Source organism: Rhynchophorus ferrugineus, unplaced genomic scaffold (assembly GCF_030347505.1).
Source record: "Rhynchophorus ferrugineus isolate W39M unplaced genomic scaffold, kcgeb_rfMv2 rfM3, whole genome shotgun sequence".
Taxonomy (NCBI): domain Eukaryota; kingdom Metazoa; phylum Arthropoda; class Insecta; order Coleoptera; family Curculionidae; genus Rhynchophorus; species Rhynchophorus ferrugineus.
In genome coordinates this window covers 33,844,145-33,866,002 of record NW_027472582.1, presented here as the reverse complement: position 1 = coordinate 33,866,002, position 21,858 = coordinate 33,844,145, and the positions used below count along the sequence as shown (strand labels likewise).

General features: G+C 30.2%; 1 protein-coding gene across 4 annotated transcripts in view; it reads right to left on the bottom strand.

Annotated features, from left to right (window-relative positions):
* Positions 1-21,858, bottom strand: part of Kdm2 (Lysine demethylase 2) — a 77,426-nt gene that overhangs the window by 41,896 nt on the left and 13,672 nt on the right. Inside the window, exon 1 of one of the 4 annotated variants that reach the window (XM_076399083.1) lies at positions 4,863-4,933. The exons of the other annotated variants lie outside the window; for them this stretch is intronic. Within the exon in view, the coding sequence (XP_076255198.1) occupies positions 4,863-4,916 (54 nt within the window). The 5' untranslated portion in view covers positions 4,917-4,933. Of the gene's footprint in view, positions 1-4,862; positions 4,934-21,858 lie in introns of those variants that run through there. 4 annotated transcript variants of the gene reach the window in all.

The window sequence follows — 21,858 nt, the reverse complement described above, 5'->3', positions numbered from 1 at the left end:
ATATAACTACAAAAAACTGTTGGTATTAGTAAGACTTTTATTCATATCAAAATACTAATACAGAGTGTTCCAAATGAAAATTTATACTTGTTCAGCTTAGTGTATGAAAGTAACGAATGGCGCGGTTCGTTACTTAAATGATGTGTACTTTTACTATTCCTCTTTTTCGAAAAGATACCAGAAAATTTGAAAATGTCGGTATAACACTGGAAAGCCAAAAATCCGGTCAAGGTCGTTAGAAGAAGACGGCAATACGTCATGCGGTCAAGACGTCAGAAGTCAAGAATAGAAAACTTACAAAATTTTAAACAATCTGTTCGTTACTATACGAAGCTTTCAATTCTTTTATTTCATCGTTACGCCGCATTTTGAACAAATATTGAAAAACCCCATCACTTAAGGTGTATGAGCTTAATGTATAAGCGAGGATTTCATTTGAAGGTTTTTTAAAGACATCTTGAGTCTTCAATAAAAAACATTTAAATCAAAGTCAATAACCATTTTAATGTACAAATTATATTTAAAACATCATTTTATAAAGATAGCAAATATTTTCTCCTTATCAACCAAGTCCTTATCCTTATATTTTCAATCTCATATATATATATATATATATATATATATATATATATATATATATATATATATATATTATTCATATCAAATCTATTTCTCAAAAAATCTGTTTGATCAATGATCTCAATACTTCCCCTGGATATTATAAAACAGCTTATAATCTCCAGTATTGTTTTTGTCGGTATGGTGCATATTATTTCATGTATTTTTCTAAGATTTATTTGCAAAAGAAAACTAGAAGGACATTCCAGGAAGGAAGGAAAAATGTTCATAATGATAATTTTGGAATAAAACAAACTAGTGAACAGAAAATATATGTGCGCACTTGATACACAAGATCAATTAGACTATTTTTAATACAAATCACGTAGATTATTAAGAATTATTATATTATTAAAAATTAATCTAGATTATTAATAATTAACTGCAAAGATGTATAATGCCCGAGTATATAACTATAATGAAATGTACAACTACAATAATAATATCAGGCATGTAAATTAACATTAAATGATTTACAATAAAAGGTGGTACTGTTTATTAATCGGGTATATTTACAACCGACTTCATGTTGAACCCTGACTAACTGACGGCATGACTTTTCAGCATGTGTCATTTCGTCGAAGTGCAGAAATGTCTGAATTTAAACCAAGTAAACCCTATTTGCGAGAAGTGTTTTTTTCTTTAACTGAGAAAAAGGCGGCTGAAGGTCATCGAAGGCCGTGTGAAGCTTATGGCATGCTCCATCGATTTAAACATGAGTGTACAGGACATCTTGACACCAATGACAAAGAGCGTTGTGGATAGCCAAAAAACTTGAGGACGAGAACTTGAAGGCATTACTCGATGAAACCATCAATGGGGATCGCTATCGACTAGAATGTTCGCGTTTGAGCCCAAAACACAACAATGTTATTCTTCAGCATGACAACGCTCGACCATATGTTGCAAAACCGGCAAAAATATACTAGGAAACATTAAAATGGGAAGTGCTACTCCACCCGACGTATTTTCCACATCTTGCTCCTTCTAATTACTACTTGTTCAAACAAATGAGTCGTGACCTATCTGAACAGTGCTTCACCTCTTATGAAGATACTAAAAATGGGTCGAGATAGAATCTATAAATTACTTGAAAGATGGGAAAAAGTAGCGGCTATCGATACACAATTTTTTAAATAAAATACATTGATTCAATTTTTCACAATAAAGCTGCAAATTTTATAAAATCCTTCAAAATTAATTTATAGGACTAATAATAATAAAGGTGTTGGGTGTATGAATGATTATTATTTCGCTTAGATGATAAATCATTTAGTTTCAATCCAAATATATTGTATTATTTTTTACTATATTTTATAATCTTATAAAATTGATACCTTAATGATAAAACGAAATCTGCTGCTGCTGAAAACTGCCAATTTTCACCTAATCTTTAAATACAATAGTGAACTGACACATATGTAATATAACGCATACATGACACATCATCCATCCATCTTCAAAGCAGTATAGAAATATACATAGCAAAGCATTCCCTTTTACCACCTAACCAAAACAACATACAAACGCAACTGTTCTGTAAAATATCAACGAGAAATGCAATCAAGGTTACATCCATTTCATAACTGAACAAAAGCCCAGTGACGGGTCAGAATGAGACGAAATGAGAAAAAAAAATTAACCCTGGTTGATAGAGATCATTTTTATATATTGTTTAATTACTCATTAGAATATTCCAACAACTTTGTGAAAAAACTGTAATGTAAAGTAAATTAAATGTAAATTTAAATTGTTTAATAGTAACCAAATTAAGTACATTACAGAGTAAAATTGGGCAATTCTTTTTCATGTCAACATTTCAATTATAGCGTTAATTTTTACTTTCTAAATGATTACTTTCTATTCTCTATAAATCGTGCTACAGAAGGTGATAATGAACGAGGAAAATGTCTGAAAAATAGGATTAAAGAAACAAATTATTTAAAATATTGTTAAAATGTTTATGGGCACACACCAAAAGAGTTGTCTACTGAATTTATTTCCATATTTTAAGCGCCAACAGTATCGTTAAGATGTTAAGATAAAGAATGACTACAATATCACATTCACTGTCCATTGAAGCAACTCAAAAAATTTCGCCAAATACTTCAAACCAGTTGTATACAATAACTAATAGCGCCACCTGCTCAAAAAGAATCAACAGAAGTCAACGTTTACAAATATGAGGAGTTGCTATGCAGAAAAATGTCCCTTGGGTTCACCGAAAGACATGTCAAGATCAATGCTGCTAACTATATCAGCAACTACGAGCAACACAACGCTTCAACCTGAATGGGCATGCTTCAGTTTAACTAGTTGGCAGCGCATTCTATAAAATCAACAATTTCAGCAAATATGGTGTGACCAATCCTAAGTCTCCAAAAGACTTTATACTACAGACAATGTAGTCAAACATGTACTATTACGTAACTGGAATAAAATTAATTCAAGTCCAAGGAGACAAATTTCAGAATTTGTTTTAAATTAATTTCATTCATTTCTGTGGATTCATTTGTTTATGCAGAACTTTACAAAAATACCTAATTTGTTTTAATATGTAAACTTTAATTAATTCTCCCTATAAAACATGTAACATTACAATATACTTTGACAGATCATCCATATCCTAAATAAATATTAGTTTAATATATTGCGTATTATTCTCAAAATATGTTTTTTGTTAAATAATAACAAATAATCCATCTGTTATTTTTCAAATCGAATGAAACTAAGCGTAATTTGACTATGATGATATTTGTATTTTGCACTTCAAAAAATAAGTAATATGGTGTATCCATCAATATAAAAAAAAACTAATATTTATCCTGATCATAAGCGATATTAATCATTATCAAATACCCAGTGATAAGAATAATAGTCAAAAATCAAGTGAAAGTTTTGATATTTGACGTAACAATTACAGTAATTTAGAACTAGATTATAATTTATAAATAAGTGTTACTAATGATTATATTCAGTTATTTATTAGAAAATACTAATTACGCTATTCCACACAATTAATGATAAATCTCCACTATTCCGTAACAAATTCACAATAAAATGTAAAAAATAATGATTACTGTAATTGGCGATATTTTTAAAGCACCCCACTACAATATACATATAATTATCAAGATCAGAACCAACCTCTATAGCTTTGACATGATGCCAGACCAACGGAAGCGACAATATTTAAATAGTAATCAATAATAATAATATTTACCCATAAATTGAGTGCGGAAACTCCCAGAAACAGATTCGTGAATATATTTATACTATACTAATATAAATAACAACTTTGATGATAATTACAAAATTACGAAGCATAACAATTTATTAATCTATCAGAGAATATACTCACAACGTCCTTATATTCATTAAATTTCGCCAAAACCTGATCAAATAGCTGTGACAGAGTCATAAGCAAGCTAGCGGAAGTGGTAATATTTAAATTATAATCGATAATAATAATTAACACATTTGCGGATAATTTCAGCTTTAGAGCAGATACTCCCTGGTAAAAAAAAATAAACAAAAATATGCGTCTTTTTATATACATTAAAAAAATCATAATGATGCGCATCTAGAAAAATATATTGACAATTCTATATTATGTTTTTCCGAACTGAAAACATTTTTTTGTAAAATTATTTTCAACTCACTGATTTGTATGCAAATGCGAACACCTCCAACATGGATGATTTAAATATATATATATATATATATATATATATATATATATATATATATATATATATATATATATATATATATATATATATATATATATATATGATTTGAAATGAATCGATTAAATTTTAATATAGGAAAAAGCCGGTCAGGCTGCCAATTACATGGTTAACATATTATCGATATATTATTTTGAATATTATAACATCGATACAGCAACCGAACAATATGTCGTCAGTTTCGGCCTTAGACAATATTAAAATCCGTAACAACGCCCAAATCATTCACCTGTACGTCACCATAACCGTCAAACTAAAAACCGCCCATCAACAATCGGGCTGATCTAAAATGCACCCCAAGCGCCCCCCCGACCCATCATATAAGAACACTACACCCGGCATATATAACAAAATCAATAAAAGCCGCCCGATGTGACCCCCGGAACGGCCCTGGGCCTCCGCCCCGGACATGGAGGGTTCGAGAGAATGCTCTAGGACACGGTGCCGGGTGCCCCACCGACCGGGCAGCTCTCTAAAATGTTGTCAAAAACGTACCATGCGAGAAACGTACTCCTGACGGTCCGGAGAGCGCCGTCCCCCATGCGCCATCTTGCACTACTGAAGCCAAACCTGAAAGCGGGCTGAAAACCGGACCGAAGCGGGTGAGCTTATGACACAGACACTCCGCTCGCTCAGACGCATGGGAGATACTTATTTAAAAAATCAGATATGTAAATTTGGCGATCGTTGAATGCGTTCAAACGTAAGTATCTACGTCAAAAAGACAACAGCTAGAAAATGAAAAAAATTAGTAAATTAAAAGGAATAATTATATATTAACATTTATTAATAAACAGTTATAAATATTTTAACAATTTTTAAATATTAAACACTGTTAATTTTAATGTAATTTGATTTATTTAATATATAATTGTTCATATTTTAAAAACCCATGTTTATATTAAATTTTCAGTAAGGAACTTTCAATTTAAGATATATCAAGATCGTTCCGCCGCCTTGTGTAATACCCTACCGAATCTGTTATTTTGTGCTAAAATCAGGCATTATATATATGCTTATATAAATATGCCAATATTCTAAACAGCATAGAAAATATCTACATTAACTTTTAAGGCGTATACCTCTATTGGCTTATGGGCATATCTCAGATTAGTCCATAAGAAAATTAGAGCAATTGTTTAACACATCATGTCTTGAGGGGCACAAGAAACAACATTAAAAAAATATTTCCTAGCGCATGAAATGTTTACTTATGGATAGAAAATAGAGGTTTGTTTAGGACACTGAATAGTCATAATCTATCAGACTACAGCGCGTTTGAAATGTAATAGTAGTCCGTAGAAAATTCAAGATCATTCGTTTCCTTTTGAAAATAGAAATTCTCCTGAAGGCCATTTTTACCATATTTTGTTATATATCTTCTTTACTTCTGAAGCTAATCAAAAATTATGTATTATTTATGGTGATGAGTGATGTATTAAATGAGTACAGTGTCACAATTGTAAATTCCAGAAATGTCGATATTAATTACGGTATTTGGGTATAGATTACACCACTGTCATAAATCTTAGAATTTTAACCGGCGATTTTTTGGTGAACTCCGAATCATGCATCTCCGCTACCTTTCTGATTATCCCTCAAATCCCCACCGCCAACTAAATTTTAGACCCAGAGTCTTTCCTGAAGTTTTCCTGAAATTAACTAAATGGCGAAAAACCAACCCAATATACATTTTTGTCGAAATACAATACATATATAATTACCCTGTCATCTGGAAGTAGTCGAACAACCTGAACGCATTTACGCAAAACTATGCCCTCAAAGAGGGAACGAAGGGATGCGCAAGCGCGGGATCAAAAGGCAAGGCCTACTACGCGACGTGTCCGACCGGAATTCGGGGCAAACCGTCCGTTTTCAAGGATGTTTTCCTCAATGACGTTCCGGAACAAGGAAGAATTTCAGGCGTTGTATCGTTCTGTATTTGAGGGTAATTCGAACGCCGCCAATATAATGACAATTTTGTTCCAGCATTTTTTTATTTTTGGTTAACAAATAAATGTGGGAAAAACTATATAAAGTAAATGTAGGTAATTGCAATATTATTCGCAATTGTAATTAATTTCTATTAAACTTTTAGAATCAATAAAAGTTTTGGCTGCTTATACATGAGGGTTGCCTTACGAACTGACATTGTATGTCTGATATTTATATATATATATATATATATATATATATATATATATATATATATATATATATATATATATATATATATATATATATATATATATATATATATATCCCCGATGTGTTTTTCAATTTCTGTTAGAAATTAATCTCAGAAATAATAATTATATTAATTAATTCACAAATATGTTCGATCGATTGTTTAATATAACTTTTCATGCAAATATATACTAAATCCCACCTTTTGAAATGAAGCACCATTAATTTGTACTGTTTACCGATTGCAGGTTGCTAACTTGTTAGTGAAAATTGTTTACGTATTAGTGAGTTTCGTCAAAATCGCCTAATATCTATATAAGAATGCTAAGCTGTGTATGAATTAATATTGCAAGATCATAACACTTATCATAAGAATGAGACATCCTTGAAAGATTCTACAATATAAGTACCGAACATTGTACGCTTTCATGTGAAGAATTGGTCTGGTAGGCTGGAATATATTCTACACATCGTGAAAAAATTTTATCGACCTGTGAGTTGTAATGACTTTTTGAACCTTAAAGAAATATCTATGTTAAAACATATATTGATCTGAATATGCCTTGATCATATAGAGAGAAACATATGCCTTGCTAATTCTATACTGTAGTTTTTTTATATCGATTACATCTTACAATAGTAAATATTAATTTATAAGATTAATTTATTACTACTGTTCAGTTATACTTGCATCAATATATATGCAAAAACGGTGTGGGATAAATACATAAGTTCATATGGTTTTGTTCTCTTCAAAATGATTGAATGAAATGATTTGATTTCTTGCGTGTTGTCCAGTAGCTATATTATTGCTTCTGCGTTGCTGTTGTTTTGAGGAGCGCTATCGTATGGTAGTTCTTCGTTGGTTACGTAACGTTAAGCATTAGTAATTTATAGCACAATTTTATTTCAGTATCGTTGGATTACAAAGTTGTTTTGATATTTTAGTGCAGCCCCATAGGTCAAAATAGACTTTTTGTTATACAATTTGGGAGTGTAACTTTCAAATTTCAATATTTGTAGTCCAACTAAGATCTTCCGACTAACCAGTTTTTTAATTCTCTTGATGTTAAAATAAAATTTTCTGAATTTTAATGAGTATGATCTGCTTCGCTTTTTGTCCAACGTGATCTTATATACTATAGTGGATATAATTTTATGTTTCGGTTTATTTTTTATAGTTGTTTTAATTAATTATTACGGACTTATTAACACAAATATTTAGAGATTACTTAGTTTGTAACATGTGCCTTAAAACATATTACATACTAGATAGGTAAGAATTGTACGACATGATTCACGGGTATTTAAAGGCATTATGGCTCGATGAAACCATCAATGGGATCTCTATTGAGGCTACAGTTGATGCTCTTGTACCAAGTACTGCGCTAAAAACGGTAAGAATACGGGCAAAGACACAACAATTCTTCAGTATGATAGTACATGTTGTAAAACCGGTAAACATACTTGGAATATGAGGCATATGAGTCGTAAGGTGTTTGAGCAGAGTTTCACTTCTTATGAAGACACCAAAAAAATATGAATATCCTCAAAAGATATATCGATCCTTCGATATGGAATTCGTAAATTGCCTGACAGATGAGAAAAAGTGGCTGTATTGACAATACTTTAAATAAAAAAATACAAAGTACCTATTTTTCACAATAAAGCTTTAAATTAAAAAAAAATATTTAAAACTAATTTATAAGCCTAATATAACATTTATACAGTAATATGCAAAAGCAATGAACGCCAAAAATATTCCGGATTGGTATAAACTTACATTGATATTGGTTTTTGATAAATCAAAGGTTAAATACGATTGAAGAATAATCAACAGAAACGAACGTTAAGTGCTAGCTAAATCATTATTGCACATTATATATGCAGCAGATATATTTAAATTCTGAGATACAAGCTTATTTAAAACATCAATTTTCGTTTGACTACAGTTCAATTTCGTCCTTCAAGAAATCTAAATTTAAATTACAAACTACTTGTTTTATATATAAAGCGGATAAAGCGTCACTCGATTATTTCTACTTTTAGTATTATTTATTACGTTTCCCTTGTAAACACGATCAACGAACCTACGCAGCGATCTTGACGTTATGCAAATCGTTCATTGCATTTTCATGGACCAGCCGGCAATGGCCACGCGTCGAACTAGCCTAGCGATCGTTGTGTTGGCAAAATAAAGATGAAAATGTCATTTGGTATATTGACAATTTTTACCGGGATACTTGTATCGTGCGCTATCACGAGGGCATTCACAACGGAATTAGATTTATCTCAAACTTTGACGTAGTCAAACTATATTGCTTCGACATCCGAGCATACAAAATATTCCTGTCAACAGGTGGACACGTCTAGTATTGGAAGTTCGAAATGATCTATTCGAATTTGAATGTTCAATACAGTCTATATTCAAAGGTAATTTAATATAAATAAAATAATGTAATATAAATGAATTAGTTGCATGTATTCTAATCATTTTTCTTTTAATTTTAGAGGACATTTATTAAGAAAACTTGGTATAACATATATTAATTATATATTACGTATAACATATATTAATTACAGCATTCATATTTTCCGACATATTTTACAATTTTTTAACACTTTTCTATCAACATGGCGATACCGCGTTGAAAGAACGATGTTGGTTTGGGAGCGATCCAATTATCGATCTATTCGTGCACTTTTTCAGAACAAGTGATAATTAGAAGGGGCTATTGTCTGGCGAGTACTTCCCATTCGAACTACAATGGTGCATCCTGCACAACTCTTCCAACATGTGGCCCAGTATCTTCTTGCAACAATAAATACGTCGTTGAATTGGCACTGGTAAACATCTCCAGTACATAAGACACTATGCCTTGCTAATCCGACCATATATACAGTAGATGGCCCTCCTGGACTAAACCATACCTTTTTGCGCTTGGGATTGTCGTAATATACCCACTTTCCAACGTCAGTCACAACACGTCACAGAAAACTCTTCTTGCTTGGCAAGCAATGAAACTGTGATATTCAAAAGCCCTCCACTTATAGCCATTTTCTCTTCTTTTGAATATAACTCCTCGAAACAATTGATTCATCAATTGCTGAAAGATTTTTCAAAATTTGAGCTCAGTTTTGGTCCAATAAGTCTTGCAATTCATTGCCTTCGACTTTACTTGATCTTCCAAATTGTACTTTGTCATTGTCATTAAAACTATCACTTTTAAATCATTAAAACCAAAGCCGGCCATTGGGATATGATCGAGCGGCACCACTATAAGTTTCTAAAGCAACAAAAGTAATGAATGTCGAAAATTCAATTTTGAGCGTTCCATTATTAGCAATAATACTAAATGGAATGTAGAGAAATATCAAAACCATAAAATTTGACAGTTGGGTTAGGTCTTTAATAGTGGTTTACATTGCATTTTCGCATTTCGCACAGTCACATGTTGTTTAATAAGGCTTTATCATTCGCTAAGAAAGACACGATTTTATGATAAAAATTTAATAAATCGTAAGAATTTTTGCAGATGGTTTATTCAGTTAAATGAAACAGTAAATCAGGTCTTCTTTCACGAATTTTCAAACTAGCTCCAGAAGTTTATCAACTTTTCGGCAGTTATTCTGAGTCAATTTCTAGAATCTAACTTGATTCCGAAGCGAAGTATAAGCTTCATACTCCTTAGCCCGTTGCTTTTGTGTTTGTTTGTGTTGCGATTGTGTGTGATTATAAAATCCTTTTAATCATTTTTAAATGTCAATAATCGTTGCGGTTATCAATGATATCTCAAAATTAAGTTATAACCCTCATAGCACTCGTTATTACTACTATTTATATAAGTCATTAGGAGCTAAATTTGGTAAATAATTTGGAAGTTGAAACAACCCGTATTCTTATTCACCGACTTTTGTTTAATGTATAATGTTTTAAGAATAAAATATATTTTTATTGCGATTCGGGTATATTTTCATGAATTTTGCATTGAATTAAAATATTATAAAACAAATGCATGTCTGAAGCGATATCTGAGCACTAACTCATATTGAAGTAAAAGAGACGGTTCCACACCACTTCATAGCTTCTTGTTTTGATTTAAGATTATTATGTCAGACCTAAATTTCATCATTACTGACGATGCATAAAATCACGTTTAAAATTGTACTGGTATATGTTTGTGCTCTATTGTTAGCAAATGCGAGAAATACAAACACAATTGTGCACGCAGCTTGCAATTTCCTTTCAATTCGTAGACTAAGAATAAACAGTAATTTCAAAAATAAAAATAATACATTTAACATTAACAAAAAATATACCTATACATAATATACGTATGAGTGAATTCAGCGAAACAGTAGTAAAAATATCGTTGCTGATTTTTATCTGTTTATATCTCAGTGTCCCTTTTCCCCACATCGTTTTGGCTTTCGATTACAACCATCTCTTTTAACCTCAACGTCCTTTATTGAGATAGACTTTTAAAACACACTCTATGTTATATAACGCGCGCACAAATTAAAACAGATGGTGACATATCTGTTAACATTATAAACATTATCTGTTAAAAGAACGTATACATATATGCAATAAAATAATGATTTATTAATTGTAAGAATGTTGTAATTCAGGTAATTTATTTTCACTGAAAATAGGGCATACATAATTCACCTATGAACAATATTTGTCACAAAATAAATACTTGTTATAAGAAATAATCCAATCCCGATAGCGCATCATTGACCCAAATAAGTACTCACCGGATGGAATTATCATTATTATAAATATTATTATTTACTATTACTCTTGAAGCTTTTATAGTTTGCATATTGTTCATCTCGAGTCATCTCTCAATGATTTAGATAATCCTTGAAATGTTTAACATAATAATCTATGGAACAACTCCTTCAATTCCAGTTTATCCCGTTCATCTACTTACAGCAGCATTTTTTCCACATTAAAATAATAATCGTAGCACACTCAGCAAAAATACTTATTCAGAACAAAACCAGATATATTTGATAAAGTATAAGTTATCTTTAATCCTGATTATTCTTAATTACTCTTAATTACTTGAAGCTATAGCGAAACACGTATGTATTAATTTGAATAAAGATTATTTTAGATCATTAATTAATTACTATATTTTATATGATGTAATTCACAATCTGGTTTCTATTTTCAATAGAATAAAATTTCGTTAAAAATCCATCCTAGAAATAATTACTTTTATTTGGCTTGAATTTACTTGAGTCATTTTTGAACATAAATTTGCAATCAAATTAATCTTCATTGTATTAGAACAAATCAAAGTTAAACGGGTTATTGAACCAGGCATTACATTAAGTTTTGAAGCAAATTTAGAAAATCTTTAAATAGCATTGAATGATTAGAACAATTTTCAAAAATGAACAAATTTAATTTTATATTTAAAAAAAACTGAAGCAGCAAAAAATGCCGATCAGTCTAAATGTGTTTTGTATCCTTGTATCTCGAGATTGTAATAAACAAGATTGAAATATTTGACGGTATACACTAGTAGTGTTGTTTACAGTTATAAGAAAAAAATCATGAGTGCATCGAAGTGCAAAGACGCTGGAACTCAGATGAAGGATTAAAAAAACTTTTTGAAATAATAAGTAACTTTTTCAGTTTCCCCTACCTGTTTCCATGCAGTGATGTCCTCAAGCGCTACACCGAACTGTGAATTCTGTAACCAATCCCCAATCTCTGTCTTCCACCTTGCGCGACTGTCATCACCTTTCCTCTATGAGATAAGATTCGGATAGAATAATTATAGGAATACTCTAGTCGATGAAAATAGTGATCGGTTGATTGGATTTTTACGAGAGATTGATTGTTATCATAATATTTAACTCATATGAATCGTTCCCTTAACTCTCAATAATTATCGTTTGTCGTTGTATCCTGTTTACCCCTGTTCCTGTCATCCTGAACGTTGACATTTCGCTGTTGACGTTCATTTTATCTATGCACACTTTGTCATATAATGTAGTTTAATTTATTATATAAAATTTTATTTATACATATAAACATTTGTGTTTTTCCAGGTATTTTGTATGGAATGTCCTGTTTTAAGCGCAACAGCACATCGTATCATCACAAAATCATCGAAAGCAAAAAACAGTGCATCGATGAAATTAATTATCGAATCTGTAGTTTCTTCACCAATTTGGTTGTCATTGGAAGGTCGACTGTTTTAGTAAAGTTTTACCATTTGAACGTACTGAACAATCATGTAACTTGCAATGATGATTTAGCATCAGTGGCTGAAGAGACGCTGCCAAAATCACACTGTCGCTACAGGTGTTGTTAACGTCGACCCATCTTACCAAATAATGTTTTCTATATTTCCAATATAGTGTTAAAATCAGTGTTACTATGTAGCATCTAAAATGTATTATCGTTTTTTAACTTTGCCAACATTATTTGTGTTGTTGACTTACCTTAAGACTACTTTATTGAGTGGGTACTGATCAAGTTGTTGTCGTAGTTTGCTAAATACAAGTACAAATTTCGAAAAGTCATTCAAAATCAATTACTATTAATTCTGGAATAAATAAACTGCAATATTTTCTGCATAAAAGACGTTTACATATGAATAAATAATAAGCATTCAAAACTGGTGGAAAATATTTGTTAAATCATTAATGCATTTTACCAAATAACTGTTTTCGATCTTAAATCGTGTAATTGCAAAACAACCCCCGTATTATTGTAATTGTATTGGATTTTCTTTTCGCTCACCAACATTATTTCATTCGTACGTTTCAGCGGGAAAATATAGGGGGAGGTGTGCACTTTTTTGTTCTCGGTTGTGGGCATGGTTATGAAAATAAACTGACAATGGGGGTAAAGCGTGTCTTTTAGCGGAATTTTCTTTCCCGAGGACGTAAATAAATATTCGTTCATGTGTACGTATAAAATTACGAAAATTTGGAAAAATAACTCTTAAATATTATTTAATTTGAAAATATAAAAATTATAGTGAAAAATAGACCTGTAATTATACTACAAACATCATGTTATAATATTCGAAAAGGTCTCAAATATGCCTAAATCTCAAACCCCAATACGATGATCTTGTAATATTAATTTACGCATATTATTAAGGTTTATCAGAACAAGCGACGTTGAACCTTCAAGAAGTTCATTCTTCCGACTGATTCGATTATTTTTTTACTAACGACTGTTTCAATCGGAATTTCTGATCCGATTGATTTGATTACTATTTACAATAGACTGTTTCAGTCATTCTTTTCGTTTCTACTACTTCCATTAGATTGGTTACATAGATTTATATTTGTATATTGGAATTAGAAATTATATTTGGACATTGTAAATTGTAATATTAATATATATGGTTTTATGTTTCGTTTGTACTATGATTGTAAATAACAATATATTGTACATTAATCTAGCAGCATTTTGGAATTCTATTTTTCAATATTATTTGTTCATTTAAGTTATCTTGGCAACTATTAGGCCTTTTTTGATTGACTTTTTCGATTTTCTAAGTCTGTCGATGTCTGTTCAAGGCATTTTGAATACTAAAACTTCTTTTTCTTTCACTGAAGTTCTAACTAATAATAATCTTAAAATATTTCTGATTAACGATAAATAAAATTATTATTGTATTTAAAAAGAGTACGATGGTTAAATAGTTAATAACAATCAAATCAAATATATAAAACATCAAAATAATTTTATATGATTTAAAATCAAACTGTTCTTTTGAGCGTAGTAAAACCCAGCAATTATCTCTGTCCTATACTTTCCCAAAGAAAGTTCGAAAAGGAATACGTACATCTCCGTCTCACTTATCGCACGGTTGAAAAAAAAATCGTAAACACATGTTGGAATAGAATAGTTACAATAGTTGGAATGAAATAAAAACCAACCAATTACTTTTAAAATATTATGTCATTGTTGTTTTCCAAATATTAAAATACCCCAATATAAAATACGTCCTTTCCTCTCCAAAATTAATACGGAAAGGAATTTGTGCTTCTCCATCTGTTATCACGAATACAAAAACATTCGAAGCGTGCATTTAAGTGAAATAGTAATTACTATTTTCAGTCGCTAGTTTTTTGACTATCGACTAGTTCGACTGTTTTCAGTCGAACAATTCATTAACAATTTAACAAATCATTTATACCCAGTTCGATGATGTAGTGGCGAAAAGTCACAAGTTCGAATCCCTCTCAGGACTTGGGTATTCCTAATTTATATTTGGTAATGACTGTTTAATGATTGGTCAGGTTTAATGCCAAGGATAGTGGATAGTAGTTTGGAGCCCACTTTAAGCCGTAGCTTTAGTTCGGGTAGACACTAGTTGTCAAAAGGATTTGAAATTATATAAATATATTATTATAGTAAATCAAAACTAATTAATCATTCAATTCAATACTCTAAATACGATATAAGTTGCTTTAACTTGTGTCAATTTTTTTACCATTTCCGGTTCTAATGTTACTTAATAGCAATCTTGTTCGCATGTCATTAACACTAATACCAATGGCCAAACGATCAATTGGAAATGTAAATAATATTTGACAAGTTAAACATAAACTGACTTACCACAATAAAATATGTATCACTTTGGTTCTAACTATTCAAATTATATACATTCCTATGTTATTTGGAGTTAACACGTCGCGAATAGTTTCCATTTATTATCAAGTCCTAAACAATGAATTTTTAAATATTATGAATTAATTAAAAATTATTGCTTTTTAGATTTAAAATAATGGGTTTGGAAAAAATAAGTTTGTCTTTTTTATGTTCTCTCAAGTAGATTTATTCATAAAATGACAGTTTTTTGATAGATTCCTCAGATACAGTATTAATATTAATTTAATTCTGAATTCTTCCATTGATAATATTGGCACATACATATATTCACATTCTGAATATCACTTCTTCACAGATATTCATCTGGTCATCATGTGGATATTACTAATACTGAAAAACTGAACAAGGTGGCATTTTCTAAAGACATTTTCACTATTATGACAAAATATACTACCACGTTCTGCCTAGAACTACAGAAAAATACATGATCTAAAAAATGGACTAGAGACTGGAAAATACAGCTTAATAGCTCAAGCAGGCTCACTGAAATAATCCAACCTTCATCTCAATGTAAGATCGAATTCGATATATGTGAGACAAAAAACTAAGTAGATCTGGCAGAAATATACTGGTTAGTCGGAAGATACTCAGAATTTGATGCAAGATCAAAGAGATTGGTTTATCAGTCACTTGTAAAGTCTATTTGGAGGTGTAAATATGGGATTGTAGTAAGATATTAAACCGATTAGTAATCCAACGTAGCCAAAACAAAATTCTTGGATTAATTACCAACGCTTATCGCCATGAAACAAATGAAGAGTTGTACGATGAGTTTCAAATCAAATAGATCTTCGGATTTATGCAAGATTTCGTCTTACTACATAAAAGAAGGTTACTATAACACAGCAACGTGGAAACAACACTATTACCGGACAACGCGCAAGAAGTGCAGTGTATAAGTGTTATCTATAATATTCTAATTAGTTTAAGTAGTCTAATTTAATTTTAAAAAGACTTTCGGAGATCAAAAACAAGTGGCACTTTAAGATTTATTTTTTGTCTCTACTCTCAACTTGAAATTGTATTTAACACACTCCAGATATAACAGTGGAAATTTCTTCAGCCGAACTGTATGGACTACCTATTGTCAGTGAAATACCTCTATAGTAATGAAGTTCTCTCCGGGTAAGAATCTCTTCTGAAGAAAATAACATATATGAATTATTATCATGTATTAGTTCTGATATATAAAACAGTATTAACAATGTTATTTTTATTTCAACCGCAACTATCCAGACCAGACCAATATCAATAAAATATAATACCTTTCTCTTAGATATATTATTTTGATTATAAATAGACTATTTTGATAATAATTACAATATAGTTTAAGCAAGACAAATGAGACGCAAGAAAATGCGTAATAACAAAGCTTTCGCATAATTTATAATTTAGCTATTTTTCATGCAAAACAAATATTTGTTTACGTCTCCAAAACAATTTTCTGGTAAAAATCACGCTCTACCCTCATTCCCGGTTAATTTCATAACCACACCTCCACAACTGCGAATATAAAAATAAAAATGTTCCATGATTTTACCCGGCGCTGAAATGCATGGAAAAAATTATTGGCAAATTGCATTACGTTGTGAGAACCAATTCGATGAATGTACAATTTAGTTCTGGCAAAATCAATTTGAAGCTTATGCAAGGGCCGCATTCAGTCATTGAAATCAATCCGACAATATTTAATTATCAACAGAACGAAAGATACATGTAGAAATAGTCTGATATGGACGCCAATAACGCTCTTTCTATATATAGTATATGATAATTATAAATTGCATCTGCTCCACATTAATATATGTTTTGTTCGTAATGTATATATGTACATTCTGTGTATGAAAAATTACTAGTTTGTATTCGTACATCCGTATGACTGTAGTGTTACGCAAGGCTTGAATTCACTAGAAAACATAGTTTTTTTTATTTTCTTATGAATCATAAGGTATGCACATAGAGATAAGGAAATTCAAATAACCCCATGAAAAGAAATCTAGTGGAGATAAAATATATAATTTGGAAGGGGCTAATTTTGACTACTGAAACGAGATAATATGGAGCGTCATTGTCATTGAATATGTCATTTAGCTATTTTAAAAATATTTAAAAGATTGAGCAGATAGTGAGTAGATGAATAGACAAAGGGTAGTCGGAATATAATACGATATTTTTTGCAGCAATGTTACAAATGCATAGAGAGTATTAAATAACTGTGATACTTAACACATTCAAGAAAAATCTCATTATTTTAAAAGTCAAGTGGTTCCCAGAGAAGCAATATTGTAACTGTCAACAAGATAATTTTCCATCTGTTAAATATGAAGGTTTAACATCGAGATTTCTTATATTTTGTATAATTTATACGCATGATGAACATATAATATATTTATTTTTACGAAAAAAAGGTAAATGATTTTCAGAATTTTATTTTAAGAAAAAATCAGTCTCGAAAACACTTTAAACCAAATGACAATGAACAGTTTTGTTCTAAAATCAATTCAATTCAATATTTATTAAGAAACATAAAATTTTACTGATATTATATACTGATCCACAGAACTAACTACTCATCGTTAAACTTCAACAATTCATTTCATTTGAACCTTCACTAGTTCACATCTTGACGAATGATATTGTTATTACACCAACATTACACCTGTCAATTTACGGCTCAGGTTGATTATTAAGTTCTTATATGTAGTTTAGTTAGAGATATGCATTGGTGAAAAAGCGAAGTATTAATATAAAGAATTTTTAAATAAAATTTTAAAACTTATAAATCAGTTAAATTCGATGGTTTCGATATTTCTCTATAAAATAACACGTTTTCCATAACAACTAATCACGGTACGCGCAAAATTGCATTTTCAATACTCATTTGTTTTGTTATTTTATTTGAAGAATTAGAATCTGCTATCGAATACTATAATACACTTAGAAACTATGGTGATGCTGCTTAGTCATATAGCAATTGCCGGTTTAGGCGATAAAAGTGGAGATTTTCATGCTAATAGTAATGAATTTAAGGACCAAAAAAGTTCGAAGTCAATTAATTGCAAAACTTATAGGATGGAAACCCATACAAATCTCTCATATGAATTTTTATTTTTTTTTAGACAGTTGATGTGACAAAAAATGACTTTTCAAACCGTTTCAACACCAGGGTTTAATTGTAAACATTTCATTACGAAAACAAGAAGAGTTTTTTGTGACATGTTATAACTGGTAATGAAAAGTCGATCTACTATGATAATTCCAAGCGCAAATATAATGGTTCGAAGAGAGGCATTCAAACCGACCGAAGACGAAGTGAAATATTCATGGCCATAAAGCCTTGCTGCACATATGGTAGAATCAGCAAAGTATATTGTATTGCGAGTTGCTAAAACTGAGTGAAACTATTAATGCAGATGTCGTATGATGTTACTTAAAAAAATTGAGCGATGTATTGATGCAAAAGCAAGTGCGAAAATTAACCCGTTTTTTGGTCACTGCCAAACCAACATCGTTCTTTCGACACGTTTTGTTAAAAAATGACCAGAATACATGTGAGCACCCAATAGTTCAAGTACCAAATAATCATGAGTCTACGATACATGACAAGGAATTCGGAAGTTTCGGACGGATTATTTCATATAGGAATTAATTTACTACATGGTCATTTACTACAGCCCTATTGCCTACAAATTCTACAATTTCGACAAATACCGAAACCATCAAAGTAAAGATTAGCTTCATCTTTCATTGGCTAAAGATAATTTTCTCAAAAAAATTAGAATCCAATTGTTAATGTGCAATAATCAAATCTTCGCTTGGTTCGGTTGTTAGGTATCGGTTCGTGTGTCAATTGAACTTTCTAAGCATAGAGATGCAGATCTTTAGATTGTATTGCAGTAATATCTATACTTCTACTAATAGTAAGCACAGAAGTGTACTATTAATTTTATAGAAAAATCATCAGGAAATTGTAATTTAAAAGGCCCCCGCCGACTCCGCAATGTGTAATATATAATCAATATGCTAAATATGTACGCCATCTGTGAGTTTGTTTACAGCATCTGATTAAATCATTTTACCTGAATAGTATGACAATATTTTTCTAATGAACGAAAATCACTAAATTATTGCCTAAAACGAAAAATAACGAAAAATATATATACGATATATTAATGTATAATAATTAATATGATGATTAAAGGTCAAATAATTTTTAAAGAAGATCTAAAAGAATCTAAAAAGATAAATCAGGCATTTCTCTGCACTTGATTCTTGTTTTCATTTAATCAATATATTTATATTATTATCATCAATTTGGATGGCCGTATTTGGCATTGGCCCATTAAAATAAAGCATCAACATGTAATATTGTTTGCACTAGGAACTCCCACTATGGGGTTGATTCCATTTATAGAATTTAATGTGAACTAGAGACACTGTGGATACTATTAATACTAATAAAATTATAAAATACTATCTAATCTAATAATAATATATAATATAAAATAATAATCTAAAATAGTATCTAATTCTTAAAATTAAATAAACTCTTATAATTAATTATAATTATTAATTAACTAATTTTAAATTTAATAATTTAAAATTTTTATCTAATTTTAAACGGTAAACAAAAATCATAACAATGAAATACACTAAATTACTATGTGAACATAAAAAAAACTGCAGTGCATCTAAGAAGACAAATCAAGTATGTTATGTAGGTTCATTTATTCAAATAGGTTTACAATTGTAGCTTTCTATCGATTTTGTCACTATGACTGTAGTGAAGATGTTAAAAATAGAATACATATTTCAACATATTCCTCTACTGTCTTAATAAAAATGGAATGTATAACTTGATTAAAAATAAATACTACAAAGAAAACTTAATAATTATAGAAATAATAATTAGTTGCTATATTTAAATTAAAAAAAAAAGGTCTAGGTGAAATCACATGTTGCATATTGTATCTTCATCAAATATAGTATAAACGATTATAAATACCTCTACCAAAAGCAAATGTCAATACACTTGGAATATATAAAACTTCGGTACAAAAAATAGCAATGAGTTTAATATGTTATTTGGGTTGCTTGTATGAGAGTTGCTATTTATGTTTCTGGTCTAATAATGACAAAAAAATAAGTAATAATAATCGAGAGTAAATTTATTTTTAAAAATATTCGTAGCACTTTTTCTACTTCAATTAAGGCAACTCAAAAACACGTTTTGAAAACGATTGATTCTTCGGGTCTCGAAAAGCGTTGATTTTTTTTGGACAACTTTAGCGTAATGCGCGCCTTAATAATAGTATGCCCAATAAGAACTGTATGGCAGATGATATTTGGGCTCATGGGCTTATATCCCTGATTCGTCACTTGTTATATACAGTTTTTGATGCAACTTACATGTATTTTTGACATTTTTTGACAGCCCCGATATTTTCTGATGCAACAACCGATTCTGAACCACTTTAGTGGTATAAGATGGCGCATTACCACCGTATAAAGAATTTAGTTAATCGATCGTTCAAAATGTTCACGAGTTAACTTGATTTCTTGATGAGTGATATTATTAGTGATATGTCAAATGTATAATTATAGAAAATAGTTAATATAAAATTATGAATATCCATTTACATCACATTATGACTTGTATGTAAATATTGCAAAATTGGGATGCATATAATAAACCTTATTAGTAATGAAGCATAGTCTTCCGTGGTAGGCGTATCGGCACCGGGGATATTCTTTAAAAAATACCGATATATCGGAGGAAAAAAGATATCGATTTTAGGAAAATATCGACTGAAAAATATATGGGCATTCCTCCTCCGTGGTTTAATTCACAGTTTCGATGCTTAGAACGCAACGTTAAATAACGCTGACGCACCACTAATCTAAAATTCCATCATTGGTTCCATCATCTGATTAATATTTATTTTGATACATAGTATTAGCATAACGGTGTTTCATAGATATTTGTTGTTCTTAAAGTACATTTTGCGCGGCAATACAATTTTAAATGTTTTAAAATAATTAATAATGTTCCTTTGTGATTTTAAGATTTTATGAAAACACTAACATACAGATTTTTTACTAAAGGTGCTTAAGCTTCGAGAAGATTTAGTGTGCTTTACATTTACAGCTATGCAAATAACTTTCTCTAAACACAATTTAAGTCACATAAAATTGGATATTATTGATAAGTGCCAGTGATAATTATGGTCACCTTTTGAGAAAGGTACAAATTAATTACCTCAAAATGGACAGATTCGAAATTTACACTAACTGGCTCATTCAAGATGCACACGTAATCAATTAGTCATATGTGAACTGTTACTTACAAAAATACAATTTCAATTATTTGACAACAATTGTAATAAATAAATTTGACAGCTGTAACTTACCTACTTCTAATGAATTATCCATTAAAGTATATTTATTTTAAAATTCTATATATTAAACCTTATTATTTGTATAATCTGCATGAAAATCTATTACATCTTCCATAATTATAAATATTTCTACTACACATCATGATGACTGGGCTCTGTAATTGAACGTAAATTGCAGACCACAGTCTTTGAATCATTGATTAACATGCCGCAACATATTTTAATAAAAAATAAATTACCACTGAGT